Genomic DNA, 18,731 nt, shown 5'->3' on the forward strand with positions numbered 1-18,731 from the left:
CTTTAACTCATGCAAGAGCGGTTCTTTGAGATTCAATGATTTAGGATCTTGTGGAACTGGTATGCATGGTGGGATGTCAGCTGATGCTCATTCCCCTTTATAATTTGGGAGCTAACTGGCTTGTTGGTTGTCAAGATGCTAGGTTGTGACTGAAGTGTATGAAATTCCTTGGTCCTGAATATCGTTCAGGAGTCTTCATCTTCATGCCTTGTTGCCCTCCTCTGCTACTGTTGGTGTTTGCATCCTTATACTTTGGCTCATTGTCTTGCCGGCGGCTTTGGGGGCCACCTGTTGGCTATGGTGACATGTTTGACAGGTTTAAGAGTCTGTCTCTCATGCTTCATTTTTGGAACATCCTCTACAAGCAGATGGATATTGGAGGATAATTGCCTCGGAATTCTCCGCTCTTCCTTGCCCACAGTTGAGGCCGCAGGGCGAGGATGATCCAGAATGGAGGCTGAATTTGCCGTTCCTGCTTTGTCTGCATGGAGAGATCTCAAGCTTCCTCTAAGGGGGCTGACGCCCCCAGGTTTAGAATTTGCTGCAGGAATCAGTTTGGTGGAGCAGGAAGGGCTACAGGGAGATGTGGCCTTTCTTGACTTAAAGATCTCTATGGATTCAAGGACCCTGGAGGGAAGGCCCCATAGCATCCTCCAACGAAACCTTTTAAGATGGGATTCCAGCATCTGTTGTACACGAGGTTCCACAAAGGGAAGCTCCTGGCAGGTATTCACCTCAAACTCTGATGGTGGCAAACGTCTTTGTGTAATTTCAGCCTGGGATTTCTGAGAAGGAAGTGATGTCTGCTGTATTGTATTCCATGAATGATGCACAGTCTCAGGGAGATGACCCTCACTGACTTCCTCAGATTTTTTGTGCAAATGTATTTTCAGGACATTTTCCAGTTTTGTCTGACCTACAGTCTCCACAGACACCGTGGAGCTGTTCTCTGATGGACTAGTAAGTTTACTGTCAGAATCATGGCCCATGTCCTTATCTGAAGAGCTCTCTAGGTCACTCAACAGATCCTCTTTTGGGCCATTCTCTGGGCTGTGTTCCTGACCCCTCTTCAGGTTGTCATTGTCCTTGTCCAGTTCACCGTCCTCTAGATGAAGCTTTTCTGAGTCCTCGTCACTGACGCTTTCAGTGTCATTCAATTTGCTCGGACTCTTAGGGATCCATGAGCGTCCACGAAAGCGCTGCGACTCAGGTAGCTGAGAAAGTGTACTGGGACGGCTCATCAGCGCGAGAGACTCATAAATCCTGCGGGGAATGCCCCACCGGTGTTGGATGAGCCTCTTTCGAAGGTGACTCTCAAGTTTTCTCCGAAGCTCTTCATTCAGAGGAAACTGTCCAGGGGGGATAGAGATGACCACTTGGGCCTTGGTGGCCTTGTGGCTGAGAGAAGGGTTAGGAGCTGAAGGACAGTAGTCCTCCTGGGATCGTTGGACGAGAGTGGGTAAACCCCACACACGTTTCTGTACCTTCTGCAACACGTTCCACTCCAGATGTTGCATTTCTGTTGGAGTGAGATTCTCCGGTTCGTTCCGAGGTCTGTGAAGACACACTCCACAGATCTTGATGTCAGGTAGAGGACCAGATGGCAGGATTGGGATTGGGGATTGAAGGTGGGCCTGGGGCTGGACAGGAGGGCTAGGTAAGGGCGGGGTTTGAGGCAGGAGTTGAGGCGGGTTCTCAGGCAAGGATGGAGGAAGTGGATGGGGAACTACTGGGGATTCCTGCTCTGGGGAGGCATTCCAGATGCGATCTGAGGCATCGGCAGCAGGGAAGAAGGACTCGCTAGGTGGAGTTTGGAGACCCCAGAAGAGCTGGATGGGGGTTTGCTGTAAATGGCCCTCTTGCCAGGTTGTAGGATATGGGCGCTGCTGATGCATATGCAGCTCCTTTGATGTGTTTCTGGTGCTCCAGAAAGGAAGGGACGATGCCAAATCATGGGTATCAACAATTGTTTGTTTTGCAAAAGATCCCTTTGATTGCTTCCACAGGAGGAAGTCACTCCTCTTTTGCCTTTGTTTCTCTAGAAGTGCCAGGGCATCAGGACTGAGAAGTGAGAGGTCACCAGGCTCTACAAGTTTGGCTCCAGGGTCTCCCCTGGAAGAAGCCTCTGAAGAATGGAGGGCCAGGACTTCTTGACGGAAATCACGTGGAGCCAGGGTTGAAGGGAAGAAGCCTTTGGCATGAGTTTGCCACCAAGGGAGGTCTAAAATTGACAAGTTGGAGGGGTCAATGCCTACGATTTTGGAGACATAAGGAGACAACCCACCAGAGCTATCTGGGGGTGAGCTCTGTGGAACAGGCTTCCTTGAGATGGAAATCGGTTTGGATTGAGGCACAGTTAAATTGCAGTCTGGCGCTGGTGAAGCAGACCGGGTTGGTGGTGTGGGATGACGAGCAAAGGTCTCAGTGGGATTCACCCTCTGAGACAACTCCGGTAAGGGGCTGACATCTTGGGAAAGGGTAGGGTCCAGAGAGAAGGTGGTACTTAGAGACACGGTCTCTGTCTGGACACTACGGCCCACTGTATGGGCGTGATGTGGTTGGACAGAAGGAAAGGCAAGGGGCTGGGGTGGGAAATGATCCCTTGGGAATTTGGAATCCAAGGGAGGAAAAGGCTTTGGTGGCAAAGGATCACCCGGTGGCGAGGGTGCAAAAAAGTCTGCCACAGGGATCACTGGGTTAGGTGAGAAGATGGAAGCAGGTGGTGGGGAAGGCTTAGGAAGAGGAGCTGATATTAGGTCTCCTGGAGGGACTGCTGAGAAGTCAGGGGAGCGAGTGAACGATGAAGTAGTCACAGGAGCTGTGGAAGTCAAGGGAGTCGAATCTTCCAGCGCCTGCAGGAACACCAGCTGATTGATCTCAGCCGTTGCGCTATTACACACCTCACAAGAGGGGTCTGGACATAACAGTTGACGAAAGTGGATGGTATCATGATGCCGGCCGAGGGGGCTGCAGGAGACAGAGGTACAAAGATGCAGCCTGGACCAGAACCAAGGGAGGAGGACATGCAGGCCTGAAGAGGGAGGGGCCACCTGAAGCCTGCTGTCCCTTCACAGTGCCCCACCATTATGACTTCCCAGAGTACTCAGTAGCCTTCACCCCACTCTCTGTTCCTATGGCAACCCCCTCCCATGGCTATGACAGACTGCAGGGAATCCTGCAATTGCATAAAATGTGCTCTAAGAGGCATCAGGATAGCAGGGGAGAGACTGGTCACCTTCTTAAAACAGAGATCAGCTTCCGGGTGTCTTCCGCTTCTCTTCGGTGCCATCTGTCACCTGGGAAACCAGGAGAATGGGTTATGTAGTGAAAGTAGAAACATAGGCAATACTACAGGAGTCCTCCTATGGGACGGCCTTGGGCTCTTGGGACTCTGGAGGCCCTGATAATCCATAGGTGAGGGCAAATGGCCAGGGATGTGAAGCTGGTTAGTATCTTGCTTCACGTATAAACTATTTTCATGCAATTATCCCATATGATGATCAGACCAGGGGCCTGTGGTTACCTGAGGGAAGACTTCGAGTATCTGTGATGTCACAGAGCTTTCACAAAGTCAGGAGACAGAAGTTCTGACTCTTGACACGTCACACGGCCACCTATTGGGCAGCACTCATTGTCCAGATCCATCACTGCCTCATGCTCAGTAGTGGTCAGAGCAGGGAATCTGAGAAGGGTATTGCACTCTGGCTGCATTTCCATGAGCCTCTCCTTTCTGAGAGGGAAATGTACCTAGAGGCTCACATCCCCAGAGCTCATGGACTGGGCCCTCACGGAGAGGACAGCAAGGATCAGTCTTGGAGAGCTCAGGTGGAATAGGCAGAACCTTACCTTCCAGAGTCCCACCTTTCCTTCTCCTCTTGGCTCTGCCCTGACGCTAGAACAAAAATAAAAAGAATGAGGGAGGCTGGACTCCACGTCTTACTCTCCTCTCAGAAATGGAGACATTCTTTATCCAAGGAGGCTGTGACTTTCATTAACAGAACGTTGTGTTCCTTGCTTTTTTCAGTTTTTGAGGTGATAAAATATTTCCAGTATTTGCTACTTTGAACAAGTCTGAGGACTTTGTCTGGGAGGTCCACACTTGGTATTCTCAGTCAGAATTCCTTTGTTCAAGGAGGACATAGAAAATGAAGGCTGACAGTCATGTTTGTGCTCCCTTAGGCGGGACCCTGTATCCTAAGTCATAGCTCAGACCCCACTCTCTTCTCAGAGGCTCAGGACTATTCTCCTCCTCAGCCCAGCATGAAGGAAAGCTTAATCGAGTGACGCTTGACCTGGGGAAGGGCCTCATGATCAAGTGCTGGGAAACTGTTTTTTTACACAGACCCCATACTCTCAAAGTAACCCAATCCAGGACTATAGATTCCCTGTGTTTGGGATTTTACCCAAAACCTGCCACCAAACCCAGGAGATTGTGAGTTTCAAGTAGAAACCTTAGTCCTTCCTTAACCCGTCCCCTACCAGGCCTCTTTTCCTAGAGGAATGAATGTCTGTTTTTTAAAACATCCCGTTTTAGGTGTTTCTCTGATTCTACCAGACTCGTTTTAAAATTTGGGATTGGGGGCTTCTGGATAGTTCAGTTGCTTAAGTGTCTGCTTTGGGCTCAGGTCAGGATACCAGGGTCTTGGAATCTATCCCCACATTGCATTCCCTGCTTAGCTCTCTCCGTGCCCCCCCCCCACCTCTGCTCACTTGCTTTCTCTTAAACAAAATATTAAAAAACAGATTAATTGGGATTAGAAATGGAAACCGTAATAATCTATGTTGAGGCCTCCCACCCCCCGCAAATATTTCTTACCTTTTGGGTGGTTTTGGTTTTCTGAGTTGGTAATGGAATCCCCACCAGGTAGCACAGGAACAGAAGGAGCAATCCCAACCCACACAGGAAGGTGATGTTGGGATCAGTCTCTAGGCATGTTGAGCCAAAGCTCAGACATGGTTTAGTATCGCCATTCAGAAATGGGAGAACACTCCAGTGTTTGAAGTCCATTGTCTGAATCACAAGACAGCCTAGACTGTGCGCACACGCTGAATATATATCCTCCCCAGGCTTACATCACAGAGCAGGGTCACAAAGAGTTTCTGAGGGTGAGGTAGGTGACAATTGAACAAGGTGTGTCCCCAGCCCCTGCCCCACTCACTAGCTTATGAAATTTATGAAATTTTCTGTTTGTTCCATGTATTATGCATATATTACTTGGGTCCCCCTTTAGTGTTTGAGACCTTGACTTGGGTCTTACTAGTTCCATGCCTTGAATGTCTGCAAGGCTACCTGGAATTTTTGCTTGTCCCCTGATATTTATACTCAGGATCCCATAGGTCCTCAGACACATCTTTCATATGTAATGTGTTTGCCTGGGACACCTGGATGGCTCTGTCAGTTAAGTAACTGCCCTCAGCTCAGGACAATATCTCAGGGTGCTGGGATCAAGCTCCACATCTGGCTCCTTGCTCCACAGGGAGCCTGCTTCCCCCACTCCCTCTGCCTGCAGCTTCTCTGCTTGTGTGCTTTCTGTCAAATAAATAAAACCTTTAAAAGAAAATGTTTGCCTTGTATGAACCGAGAGAGAGACCGTAAAGTTCTTTCACATTTAGTTTTTTACATGTTGCACGGCACATTTCAGTTTTTGTTTTATTCAGCCTTTAGTATCTTCAGTCAATGAGGCTGACACAATTAAAATCAATGTGTTATTCAATAATCCCCTAACTAAAATCAATAGAAAATAAATGTAAGGAATTAAAACTTCAAATGGTCTTGGGGGTATCCCTGTAGCACTTGTATTCCTAACGTTAGTGAAGTTAAACTGCATAAAGTTTTTGGGGACTATCTAACACACACACACTCACACACACACCCTTAGACAAAACAATCCAGTATACTTCATATTGAAGAATAAAGTGTTTTCTCCTTTTATTTCATCCTTTCATAAAATGTTGACCCCAGTTGTACTTACTCAAACTAAATTACTGTGTTCTGTACCTCAATACCCTCATAGGTGTACAAATCCCTTCTCAGTGAGTTGCAGCCCTGTAACAAATGCCATAGACGGGGTGGCTTAAATGACACGCATATACTTTTCATAGTTCTGGAGAATGGGACTTCCAAGATCAAGGCATAGCAGATTCCGTGCCTGTTGAGACCTTCCTCCTGGTTCACAGGCGCATCTTCTCCCTGCAACCTGATGTGGCAGAAAAAGTGGGTGAGAGGTTTCTGGGGTCTCTTTTCTAAGGCTACTAACTCATTCATGAGGGCCCCACCCTCATGACCTAATCACCTCCCAAGAGCAGTGCCATCTTGCAGCAGCGTTATGGCAGGGACATCCCATCTTCAGTGGCAGAGCTGGTGGCACTGCCGTGCGTTGGGCCCAAGGTGGCGCACTTGGCCATGGCGGTGGCCTGGGGCGCCATGTCTGGCATTGCGGTGGACACGCATGTGCACAGAATCGCCAACAGACTCGGGTGGGCCAAGACTGTGACCAAGTCCCTGGAGAAGACCCGTGGGGGCGCTGGAGGCCTTGCTGCCCCGGGAGCTTTGGAGTGAGATCAACAGACTGTGGGTGGGATTTGGCCAGCAGACATGTATGCCCGTCTGCCCGCGTTTCCACGCCTGCCTCAACCGAAGCCTGTGCCCAGCCGCACGGAGCCGCGGCGGGCCGTGAAGTCTGGGCCTGGACGCCATGCACCAGCCGACCCTGAGCCTTTGCTGGGGGAGCCACAGCCTGTTTCTAATAAAACTTGGGAATTGTTTAAAAAAAAAAAAAATGCGATTAGAGTTTCAACATGTGAATTTGGGGGAGGAGCACATACATACAGTTCCTAAACTCCCCAAAGGCCTGGATAGGTGACAGGCTGCTAAGTAAGCCATTGATCCCCTCCTCTGGTGGCAGGGTGGGTCCCAGGAGGGTCACAGCCTTCCTGCAGAATGTAGTCTGGAAGAGCCTTACCTGATTGCCCTTGTGGGCCATGTATATCCTTTCCTAGGATTGCCTTTCCAGGAAAAGTGGTTGAGATGCTCCACCCTATATTATCATCCCCACATATATGCTTGAAAATCAACTCCCTGTGAGAGTTTTTCAAGGTTCCTTTTTGTCAGATTCAAATAATCCTGGTATTTCCCTCCACACTTGCTCCATCTTTTCTAAACACTTTTATCTTCAGGACAGCTCTCCTCTGAACTGCCTCCTAACTTCTCATGTCGTTCTTAAACTGGGATGCCCTTTATTAGACACCCCTGGCCTAGCATTATGAACTTGGTCATCTGTGAAAGGGTAGGACAGCCTTCCGCCTGGCCCAGCAGAGTCTCCTTTCAGTTCTGCACGAACAGGTCACCTGCCTGGAAGATCAGACCTGCCAAGAGGCACCACGTCTTTCTCAACCTGACATGCATTTTCAGCCATATTTTCATTTTATAAATGGTTACATTGAAAGCCAGAGACACAAACACCTGTTAAGTCCTGGTCTCTGTTCTTAAGGAGCTCATGGAGCTGTTCTAGGGAACAGCAGGGTGAGGGTTACACAGGATACAGGACAGGTATCCTGCCACATTTGTGAATTGGCAGGTAATCTCTGGAACACAGGAACAAAGTAACAGGTACAATGGGTCACAAATGCTCACACACACCGTGCTCCTTAGAAAGGCCACTCTGCGTGTCTAATCTCTGTGATTATCTGGTAGAAATTATTGACTCTCTGAGAAGATAGTCGAAGAACGGCTTTTCTCTTTTAAAAGGGCATATGTGGGTCAGATATCCTTATGTACATTTATGTGCCTTGAGTTAGAACTTTTCTCAGAACCCAGTAGACGTGCTTTCAAAACTTAAGGAAACAAGACCTGAAAGGTATAACTTTAATTTCAGCAAATATTACCTCTACTGAAGTTCAGTAGGGGAGCTTCCCAGCACTTCTCCTCCTACACTAATAGTAAGTGTAAATGATTTGCTACTTTTTCAAGAAGTTTACTGGGAGGCACCTCACAATCACCCTGTGATGTAAGCAGCTCAGGTATTCCTGGGTCTCTATTATGAAAGAACAAAACTGAAGCTCGGAGAGGGTAAGTGCCTCACTCAGCTGTAACCCGTAGAGCAGTGATGATGAAATCCCCAAGTTTCTCAACACCTCTATTTTAAATAATAAGTGATATCCTAAAAAGCCATCTTAGTTTTAAAATTAGAGCAGCTGCATGGCTGAGAGTATCCACATTGTCTATACCATGGTGGCAAGTTTTTTTTTTGTTTGTTTTTGAATGACAATTATGTTTATTTCTTCCAAGAAAAGTATTTTTCCCACATGCCTTCTACCTTTTCACCAAAATACCTTATTGTCATCTCTACCAATTTTAAACGATAATGTCATTTTTTGATGGCTATATGTATTTATTTCTTCTCCCCATGCTACGTAGTCATTTAATAGTTGGCACTCTTACAGCTTCATTATTTAGATTATTAACTGTTTTTTTTTTTAAAGATTTTATTTATTTATTTGACAGAGAGAGATCACAGTAGACAGAGAGGCAGGCAGAGAGAGAGAGTGGGAAGCAGGCTCCCTGCTGAGCAGAGAGTCCGATGCGGGACTCGATCCCAGGACCCTGAGATCATGACCTGAGCCGAAGGCAGCGGCTTAACCCACTGAGCCACCCAGGTGCCCTAGATTATGAACTGTTGAAATCAAGCCCTGTATCATTTCCTTACTTGACTCGCCTACATTCCCTTGCTGATGAGTCTGTCTTGGCCCTAGACACCCAATCCTTTCCCTGCCATTTGAAGAGGGTTTGCCTGTAATGACAGTTCCTATTTTCCCTCCTTTATCCTGCTTCTAAAGCTTCACCACTATCTCTTCCTAAGGAAGGTACACTTTGAGACCACCCCACTTCACATACCCTCCCTTGAGTGCATGATGTATGTATGTCTGTTAAGAAAAATGCTTCCACATATCTTTGAGTTTCTGGAATTGTTTTTAAATAGAAAATGTGGTCTTAACTGTCCCTAATGCCCCTAGGACTCACAACTATAAAAACATCCTTTAAAGTCTGAGCGAGGTAAGTTCCACCCCCAAAATTTCCAGGTGAGAAGGAGTAATAAATATGGCACAATGAATTTATTTTCAAACCTGGCCTTGTTCTAAAAGAGGCTGAGAAATTGATCCAGATTAAAGGAAACTAAAGATACACAGCAACAGGATGGAGTATTTCATCCAAGACTCAATCCTGTAAAGAGATTTACACACACACACACACACATGCAGGACATTACTTAATAAATTGATCAAAATGGAATGTGAGTGGGAAATTAGTTAAAAATTTTATGTCCATATGACAGTTACCGAAGGAGATAACTGTGGTGTCAGAGAATGTTCTTTTTCCTAAGAAATACACAATGAAATATTCATGGAGAAAGTGCGGGATGAATGAAATATATTCTCAAATACTCAAGAATGTATGCACAGTTTTCGTAGGCATATATATGTCTTCCTATATAGAAACAAGGGGAAGGAGGGAGGGCGAGAGAGATTGTAAACATGTCAAAATCATAACAGGTACATCTGGATAAAGGGTATATGGCTTTACCATCTATACCAACATTTCCACAACTTTATTTTCAAATACATTTTAAAAATGAATTTAACCCAACCTTTGATATTAATGACTTTGATTCCAGAAGCTAGTGCCTCCACCATACTCCGAGCCCAGATGTGTGCAATGCCAACTTTAAAACAGCTGTCTCAGGTTCTGTCCTATGCAGGAAACCTGGGATCCTCTCTGCACACTGGAAACATGGTAACATTTCAACAAGGTTTTACAAAATGGGCAAAGAGTGCCCCCATTAAAAGAAATTAGAAATTATATGCAATATAAGCAAACAACAAAGAACAAAAATTCTACATGTTTACGAACACAGAACCCCTAATATCATTTTTCTCTGGTGCCACCAGGTTGCTCTTCTCCTGGGTTTTGCCGTGCCATTGACTTGCCGGCACTTCCTTTGCTCTGCTAGTCAGATTTCCACTCCTCCAACACATCTTCCAAAAATGTATTGACAGCTTTTGTTCTTTATGCTCCCCTTCTTGTCATCCTTAAGCACTTGTTTTTAAACCCTTTACTTGTTTTAACAGCTTTATTGAAATACAGGTCACATACCATACAATCTACCCATTTAATGTGTATAATTCCTTGATTTTCAATAGAGGCATTGGGGAGGGTATGTGCTTTGGTGAGTGCTCTGAAGTGTGTAAACCTGGTGATTCACAGACCTGTACCCCTGGGGATAAAAATATATGTTTATAAAAAATTAAAAATTAAAAAAAAAAGTACAGCCAAAAAAAAAAAAAAAAAAAAAACCAAAAACGAAGGCAGAACAGAATTGATGGCCAACAGCCTCTAAAGCCCAATGCCTTTTCGACACCAATGCTGCATACACCTGTTGTGAATAAGTGTGCAGCACAGATGATAAATATCAAAGAAATGTGAGAGCTTTGACGTGGACACAGAGCATATGTCTCAGAGATGGATGGCAAGATGTGTCAAAGGGGCTTTTGGACTTTAATCCCAGTGTATCACACCCGCCCAATGATAATCGTGCAAGTTGGGTGGCGGATATGTGGGACGTTATGTTGTTATATGTGCTCTTGGACATGTTTCTGTAGTAAAAACTTTAAATAAAAAAAGATGTAGTCAAACCATAAAAAAAAAGAGGTTGGGTGCCTCCTAAGGACAGGGAGGAGGGGTCAGAAGGAGACCTGGCAAGGGTGGATCAGTCCATCAAGACTAGAAGTTAACTCTGTCTCAATAAAGACATTTCAGAAAGTATACTTCCTTTGAGATTGGGAAGGAAACCTCTTTCCCTATAACAGGAAGGAAGAGGAAAAATAACAATGGGGAGATTTTGGGGGCGGGATTTGGGTTTGTTTTGTTTTGTTTTGTGAGAGCCTCGGTCACTGCTTTCTTGGTCCTCTGTGAGCTCTGGTCCAGCACATCTGCTGAGCAAGCGAAGATGGTCTATGTTTGAGGGAAGTAAAGGAAATCTGAAATAGATCTGAGGGCCACCTGGGTGTCTCAGTCCGTTAAGAATTTGTCTTCAGTTCAGGTGATGACCCTGGTGTCCTGGGATTGAGGCTCCCCAAGCAGGGAGCCTGCTTCTCCCTCTCCCTCTGCCACTCCCTCTGATTGTGCTCCTGCTCTCTGTCAGATAACGTTTAATATAAGATAAATTACATCTGAGTACACTGAGGAGAGAATGTACTAAGGAAATAGTGACCTAACTCCATTTATTTTGTTCAAGCTAGTAAGTCTTGGATAAGTATTGGTGGAGTGAATGAATGATTTCCAGGTAGTGCTGGGGCTGAATTTCATGTGGCATCAGTAGACTCAGGTGTGAGTAGACTCAGTTTTGACATGGGAGATTTAATGCAACAATAATCTTTTACATACAGAAAGGCATTTCTAAAAGAGGCAGAGAGACAAGATTTTGCCAGGCAGGAAGGACTGAACGGGATTAGATGGGGTCATCCACCTGTACTGGAGCCTGTTTTGTTTTGTTTTGTTTTTTGAATTGAAGAGGGGCTGATGCAAGATCACATTAGTGTCAGGTGTAGCGCTCTATGCGGTGCTGTGCTCACCACAACTGCAGCTACCACATGTCATGAGATAACGCTGTTCCAGTGCCATGGACTCTATTTCCTAAGCTGCACTGGTGCTTTTCATATGTTGGTTTCCCAACAAGCCATCAGTTCTTCCTTGGAGAGTGAGGGAAGGAAGAAGAAGGCCTTGCTGGAGAGGCAAGAAGTGGAAAGTGGATGATGTGGAGTAGCAAAATGCACAGGGACATATAAGCTAGAAGGACAGGGGCATGAGGCAAAAGGACAGAATGTCAGACTATAGTATTTCTGATTGCAGAAGCACTCCTGGTCATAAGCTCTACAGGGTGGCACGAAGTGCACCGGATGGGCCATAAATCTAAATCATCTAAAATGAGATGATGTAGGACCCGGCAGGCTGGGTTACTGGCTGGTCTGTCCGCATTGATGTTAGAGCCTGGAGTGGGACAGGTTCTGAGAAGGGGTGATTAGGCATAAAATTTTGTTCTACCAGCAAGTTCCCTCTTTCACCTTTTCATTTCTTCAAAGGTGTCTTACTCTGGAAGGTGGTACCTGCTTTCTCAAAATTTTTACTACTAACAGTTAAATGATGCTATTGTTCTGCAAAAAAACATCAGTCCAGCAGCGTGATGAAACACCCAGGGAGGGAAGCACTTCGGTTGGAACCAGGATGGATTCTTCAGCATCACCTAGGGTATTCTTTGATGCTACCCCAACCAGACCAAGATCAAGCCGAACAAACCCCACCGCCAAAAAACACTCTTATTCAGAGTTCATCCACCTGAGGGATCCTCTGATCACTGACTTCTAAATGATGATTAAGCTACTGTAACACAATAACAGTGAAGAAACAGTGGCTTATTCATTATTTTCTGAAAACTATACCAGTCTTTGATCCTCCTCAGAGAGAGAAGACTTGCTGAAAAGGGTGTAAAACATTCAATGAGAGAGGTGTGAGCTACTATACATTTTCAGTAAGGCTAAGCCATGGGACAGGAGAGAGAGCCCATCTCCTCAAACTTCATCAGAGAGGGAATGGGCTTTGGGGGGCATATGTTACATATTTTCCAAGAGGTCCTGGAGATTGGTCACCTTTTAGAAGCCGAAGGAAGCAAGCAGTGACAGCTGAGCTGATTTACCCAAAACCCATGCTCCCAAGAGAGTACACAGAACAGACATTACTTTATTAGAGAAATATTTATTCCTCACAAGGGATTATTTGGGGGTAAGAAATGCCCCCCAATACCCTCTCATCGGAAATTCTGGAGAAGTTTTACGTCTAACTAGTAGAGACACATCTCTGCACACAGTGCCTTCAGGAGTCGTGAGAGTGGCCGGAGGTCACTGGGCAGCCTGATGCCCGTAGGTGGCCTTTGGGTGGGGCGCAGGATCCATGACGGGCATGGAAGAGCGGATACTTCTGATGTGGTATCTGGTCCTTAAATGCCACAACGTACTGGGGCTGTCTGTCCTTGTTTCTGAGCTGTCTGTTACTTCCAGGAAGGCCTTGGCCAGCAGAGACAGCTTCTTGCTGGCAGGACCTGGTATTTGTCTCCTTACAGGCAGGAACCCTGTAGTTGAAAGGAAACCCTGGGACAGGCTGTGTCTGGACCTGCACTTGTACTTTCTTCTGGGTTTTCCCAAACTTGGGTTGGAGAGGGAATGGGCTTCTGAGGGCAGGTGCTGCCTATTGCATGCCAGATGCCCCATTCTCTCCTTTTGGAACTTCCCAAAAGCTGTCATGATTTCCTGAGCTTTGGGCATCCCGGTAAAGGCAGCTCTACCATGAAGTAGGCCTCTGCTTTCCACAGATGATAGGGGCCTGGGCTTCTCCTGGGAATTTTCTTGCCCTTTGCATTTTACCCCAGGAGTAAGCCATTGCAAAAAAAAAAAAAAAAAATTTTTTAACCGATAGTGATTTCAGGAGGAGGCTGACCCTTCTGTGAAAGGCTTTCAGGAGGCAGTTGACCCTTCTGTGATAGGATCTGGGAAGGCTGCTTCCCAGCTTTACCTTCAATACCGAGTCCTGAGTAGGGAACCTCTTCTTCAGTGCCTCGGCTTTAGTAGGGAACCTGTCTGTTCTCGGTTGGGATGTTCCCAGTCCTGCATCCCCTTCACCATGCTCTTGGGCCTTGGATCCCGGAGGCCTCATGCTCTCTGTGGCCGGTGGGGGATTCTTATTCTGGAACTTTCTTATGACATGCTTAGAGACCCAGGGCTCCTGCTGTTGTTCCATAGGAATTCCTGTATCCTCTGGAGGGACACACAACACCTGGGAACCTCTCTTGTCCCTGAGGGAGACCCTCGGGGCATGTGTCAGTGAGGCCTTATAAGTCCAATGATCTGAGGCAGGGGGCAGGCCAGTGTATTGGGCTTGGGCCTGGCTATGCTCCCTGTCCTCCAGCATAAGCTTTAACTCATGCAAGAGCGGTTCTTTGAGATTCAATGATTTAGGATCTTGTGGAACTGGTATGCATGGTGGGATGTCAGCTGATGCTCATTCCCCTTTATAATTTGGGAGCTAACTGGCTTGTTGGTTGTCAAGATGCTAGGTTGTGACTGAAGTGTATGAAATTCCTTGGTCCTGAATATCGTTCAGGAGTCTTCATCTTCATGCCTTGTTGCCCTCCTCTGCTACTGTTGGTGTTTGCATCCTTATACTTTGGCTCATTGTCTTGCCGGCGGCTTTGGGGGCCACCTGTTGGCTATGGTGACATGTTTGACAGGTTTAAGAGTCTGTCTCTCATGCTTCATTTTTGGAACATCCTCTACAAGCAGATGGATATTGGAGGATAATTGCCTCGGAATTCTCCGCTCTTCCTTGCCCACAGTTGAGGCCGCAGGGCGAGGATGATCCAGAATGGAGGCTGAATTTGCCGTTCCTGCTTTGTCTGCATGGAGAGATCTCAAGCTTCCTCTAAGGGGGCTGACGCCCCCAGGTTTAGAATTTGCTGCAGGAATCAGTTTGGTGGAGCAGGAAGGGCTACAGGGAGATGTGGCCTTTCTTGACTTAAAGATCTCTATGGATTCAAGGACCCTGGAGGGAAGGCCCCATAGCATCCTCCAACGAAACCTTTTAAGATGGGATTCCAGCATCTGTTGTACACGAGGTTCCACAAAGGGAAGCTCCTGGCAGGTATTCACCTCAAACTCTGATGGTGGCAAACGTCTTTGTGTAATTTCAGCCTGGGATTTCTGAGAAGGAAGTGATGTCTGCTGTATTGTATTCCATGAATGATGCACAGTCTCAGGGAGATGACCCTCACTGACTTCCTCAGATTTTTTGTGCAAATGTATTTTCAGGACATTTTCCAGTTTTGTCTGACCTACAGTCTCCACAGACACCGTGGAGCTGTTCTCTGATGGACTAGTAAGTTTACTGTCAGAATCATGGCCCATGTCCTTATCTGAAGAGCTCTCTAGGTCACTCAACAGATCCTCTTTTGGGCCATTCTCTGGGCTGTGTTCCTGACCCCTCTTCAGGTTGTCATTGTCCTTGTCCAGTTCACCGTCCTCTAGATGAAGCTTTTCTGAGTCCTCGTCACTGACGCTTTCAGTGTCATTCAATTTGCTCGGACTCTTAGGGATCCATGAGCGTCCACGAAAGCGCTGCGACTCAGGTAGCTGAGAAAGTGTACTGGGACGGCTCATCAGCGCGAGAGACTCATAAATCCTGCGGGGAATGCCCCACCGGTGTTGGATGAGCCTCTTTCGAAGGTGACTCTCAAGTTTTCTCCGAAGCTCTTCATTCAGAGGAAACTGTCCAGGGGGGATAGAGATGACCACTTGGGCCTTGGTGGCCTTGTGGCTGAGAGAAGGGTTAGGAGCTGAAGGACAGTAGTCCTCCTGGGATCGTTGGACGAGAGTGGGTAAACCCCACACACGTTTCTGTACCTTCTGCAACACGTTCCACTCCAGATGTTGCATTTCTGTTGGAGTGAGATTCTCCGGTTCGTTCCGAGGTCTGTGAAGACACACTCCACAGATCTTGATGTCAGGTAGAGGACCAGATGGCAGGATTGGGATTGGGGATTGAAGGTGGGCCTGGGGCTGGACAGGAGGGCTAGGTAAGGGCGGGGTTTGAGGCAGGAGTTGAGGCGGGTTCTCAGGCAAGGATGGAGGAAGTGGATGGGGAACTACTGGGGATTCCTGCTCTGGGGAGGCATTCCAGATGCGATCTGAGGCATCGGCAGCAGGGAAGAAGGACTCGCTAGGTGGAGTTTGGAGACCCCAGAAGAGCTGGATGGGGGTTTGCTGTAAATGGCCCTCTTGCCAGGTTGTAGGATATGGGCGCTGCTGATGCATATGCAGCTCCTTTGATGTGTTTCTGGTGCTCCAGAAAGGAAGGGACGATGCCAAATCATGGGTATCAACAATTGTTTGTTTTGCAAAAGATCCCTTTGATTGCTTCCACAGGAGGAAGTCACTCCTCTTTTGCCTTTGTTTCTCTAGAAGTGCCAGGGCATCAGGACTGAGAAGTGAGAGGTCACCAGGCTCTACAAGTTTGGCTCCAGGGTCTCCCCTGGAAGAAGCCTCTGAAGAATGGAGGGCCAGGACTTCTTGACGGAAATCACGTGGAGCCAGGGTTGAAGGGAAGAAGCCTTTGGCATGAGTTTGCCACCAAGGGAGGTCTAAAATTGACAAGTTGGAGGGGTCAATGCCTACGATTTTGGAGACATAAGGAGACAACCCACCAGAGCTATCTGGGGGTGAGCTCTGTGGAACAGGCTTCCTTGAGATGGAAATCGGTTTGGATTGAGGCACAGTTAAATTGCAGTCTGGCGCTGGTGAAGCAGACCGGGTTGGTGGTGTGGGATGACGAGCAAAGGTCTCAGTGGGATTCACCCTCTGAGACAACTCCGGTAAGGGGCTGACATCTTGGGAAAGGGTAGGGTCCAGAGAGAAGGTGGTACTTAGAGACACGGTCTCTGTCTGGACACTACGGCCCACTGTATGGGCGTGATGTGGTTGGACAGAAGGAAAGGCAAGGGGCTGGGGTGGGAAATGATCCCTTGGGAATTTGGAATCCAAGGGAGGAAAAGGCTTTGGTGGCAAAGGATCACCCGGTGGCGAGGGTGCAAAAAAGTCTGCCACAGGGATCACTGGGTTAGGTGAGAAGATGGAAGCAGGTGGTGGGGAAGGCTTAGGAAGAGGAGCTGATATTAGGTCTCCTGGAGGGACTGCTGAGAAGTCAGGGGAGCGAGTGAACGATGAAGTAGTCACAGGAGCTGTGGAAGTCAAGGGAGTCGAATCTTCCAGCGCCTGCAGGAACACCAGCTGATTGATCTCAGCCGTTGCGCTATTACACACCTCACAAGAGGGGTCTGGACATAACAGTTGACGAAAGTGGATGGTATCATGATGCCGGCCGAGGGGGCTGCAGGAGACAGAGGTACAAAGATGCAGCCTGGACCAGAACCAAGGGAGGAGGACATGCAGGCCTGAAGAGGGAGGGGCCACCTGAAGCCTGCTGTCCCTTCACAGTGCCCCACCATTATGACTTCCCAGAGTACTCAGTAGCCTTCACCCCACTCTCTGTTCCTATGGCAACCCCCTCCCATGGCTATGACAGACTGCAGGGAATCCTGCAATTGCATAAAATGTGCTCTAAGAGGCATCAGGATAGCAGGGGAGAGACTGGTCACCTTCTTAAAACAGAGATCAGCTTCCGGGTGTCTTCCGCTTCTCTTCGGTGCCATCTGTCACCTGGGAAACCAGGAGAATGGGTTATGTAGTGAAAGTAGAAACATAGGCAATACTACAGGAGTCCTCCTATGGGACGGCCTTGGGCTCTTGGGACTCTGGAGGCCCTGATAATCCATAGGTGAGGGCAAATGGCCAGGGATGTGAAGCTGGTTAGTATCTTGCTTCACGTATAAACTATTTTCATGCAATTATCCCATATGATGATCAGACCAGGGGCCTGTGGTTACCTGAGGGAAGACTTCGAGTATCTGTGATGTCACAGAGCTTTCACAAAGTCAGGAGACAGAAGTTCTGACTCTTGACACGTCACACGGCCACCTATTGGGCAGCACTCATTGTCCAGATCCATCACTGCCTCATGCTCAGTAGTGGTCAGAGCAGGGAATCTGAGAAGGGTATTGCACTCTGGCTGCATTTCCATGAGCCTCTCCTTTCTGAGAGGGAAATGTACCTAGAGGCTCACATCCCCAGAGCTCATGGACTGGGCCCTCACGGAGAGGACAGCAAGGATCAGTCTTGGAGAGCTCAGGTGGAATAGGCAGAACCTTACCTTCCAGAGTCCCACCTTTCCTTCTCCTCTTGGCTCTGCCCTGGCGCTAGAACAAAAATAAAAAGAATGAGGGAGGCTGGACTCCACGTCTTACTCTCCTCTCAGAAATGGAGACATTCTTTATCCAAGGAGGCTGTGACTTTCATTAACAGAACGTTGTGTTCCTTGCTTTTTTCAGTTTTTGAGGTGATAAAATATTTCCAGTATTTGCTACTTTGAACAAGTCTGAGGACTTTGTCTGGGAGGTCCACACTTGGTATTCTCAGTCAGAATTCCTTTGTTCAAGGAGGACATAGAAAATGAAGGCTGACAGTCATGTTTGTGCTCCCTTAGGCGGGACCCTGTATCCTAAGTCATAGCTCAGACCCCACTCTCTTCTCAGAGGCTCAGGACTATTCTCCTCCTCAGCCCAGCATGAAGGAAAGCTTAATCGAGTGACGCTTGACCTGGGGAAGGGCCTCATGATCAAGTGCTGGGAAACTGTTTTTTTACACAGACCCCATACTCTCAAAGTAACCCAATCCAGGACTATAGATTCCCTGTGTTTGGGATTTTACCCAAAACCTGCCACCAAACCCAGGAGATTGTGAGTTTCAAGTAGAAACCTTAGTCCTTCCTTAACCCGTCCCCTACCAGGCCTCTTTTCCTAGAGGAATGAATGTCTGTTTTTTAAAACATCCCGTTTTAGGTGTTTCTCTGATTCTACCAGACTCGTTTTAAAATTTGGGATTGGGGGCTTCTGGATAGTTCAGTTGCTTAAGTGTCTGCTTTGGGCTCAGGTCAGGATACCAGGGTCTTGGAATCTATCCCCACATTGCATTCCCTGCTTAGCTCTCTCCGTGCCCCCCCCCACCTCTGCTCACTTGCT

At 47.4% G+C, this 18,731-nt stretch overlaps 2 protein-coding genes and 1 pseudogene across 2 annotated transcripts; 1 reads left to right on the plus strand and 2 right to left on the minus strand.

The window, feature by feature from the left end:
• Positions 1–257: 257 nt before the first annotated feature.
• On the minus strand, positions 258–5,008 carry LOC131834661 (spermatogenesis-associated protein 31D4-like). The gene is made up of 4 exons (XM_059179339.1): positions 4,817–5,008; positions 3,847–3,892; positions 3,236–3,296; positions 258–2,967 (listed from the first exon to the last, which is right to left on the minus strand). The coding sequence occupies exons 1-4, from the start codon at positions 5,006–5,008 to the stop codon at positions 258–260; spliced, it is 3,009 nt and encodes a 1,002-aa protein (XP_059035322.1).
• A 1,192-nt stretch (positions 5,009–6,200) lies between these two features.
• On the plus strand, positions 6,201–6,753 carry LOC131834663 (endonuclease III-like protein 1; annotated as a pseudogene).
• Positions 6,754–14,274: 7,521 nt separating this feature from the next.
• LOC131834664 (spermatogenesis-associated protein 31D1-like) lies at positions 14,275–18,366 on the minus strand. Its single transcript, XM_059179340.1, has 4 exons — positions 18,362–18,366; positions 17,864–17,898; positions 17,253–17,313; positions 14,275–16,984 (listed from the first exon to the last, which is right to left on the minus strand). Exons 1-4 carry the CDS (start codon positions 18,364–18,366, stop codon positions 14,275–14,277), a joined length of 2,811 nt encoding a protein of 936 aa, XP_059035323.1.
• Between the last annotated feature and the right edge of the window lie 365 nt (positions 18,367–18,731).

The sequence above is a fragment of the Mustela lutreola genome, chromosome 6 (assembly GCF_030435805.1).
Source record: "Mustela lutreola isolate mMusLut2 chromosome 6, mMusLut2.pri, whole genome shotgun sequence".
In the NCBI taxonomy this organism is placed as follows: Eukaryota; Metazoa; Chordata; class Mammalia; order Carnivora; family Mustelidae; genus Mustela; species Mustela lutreola.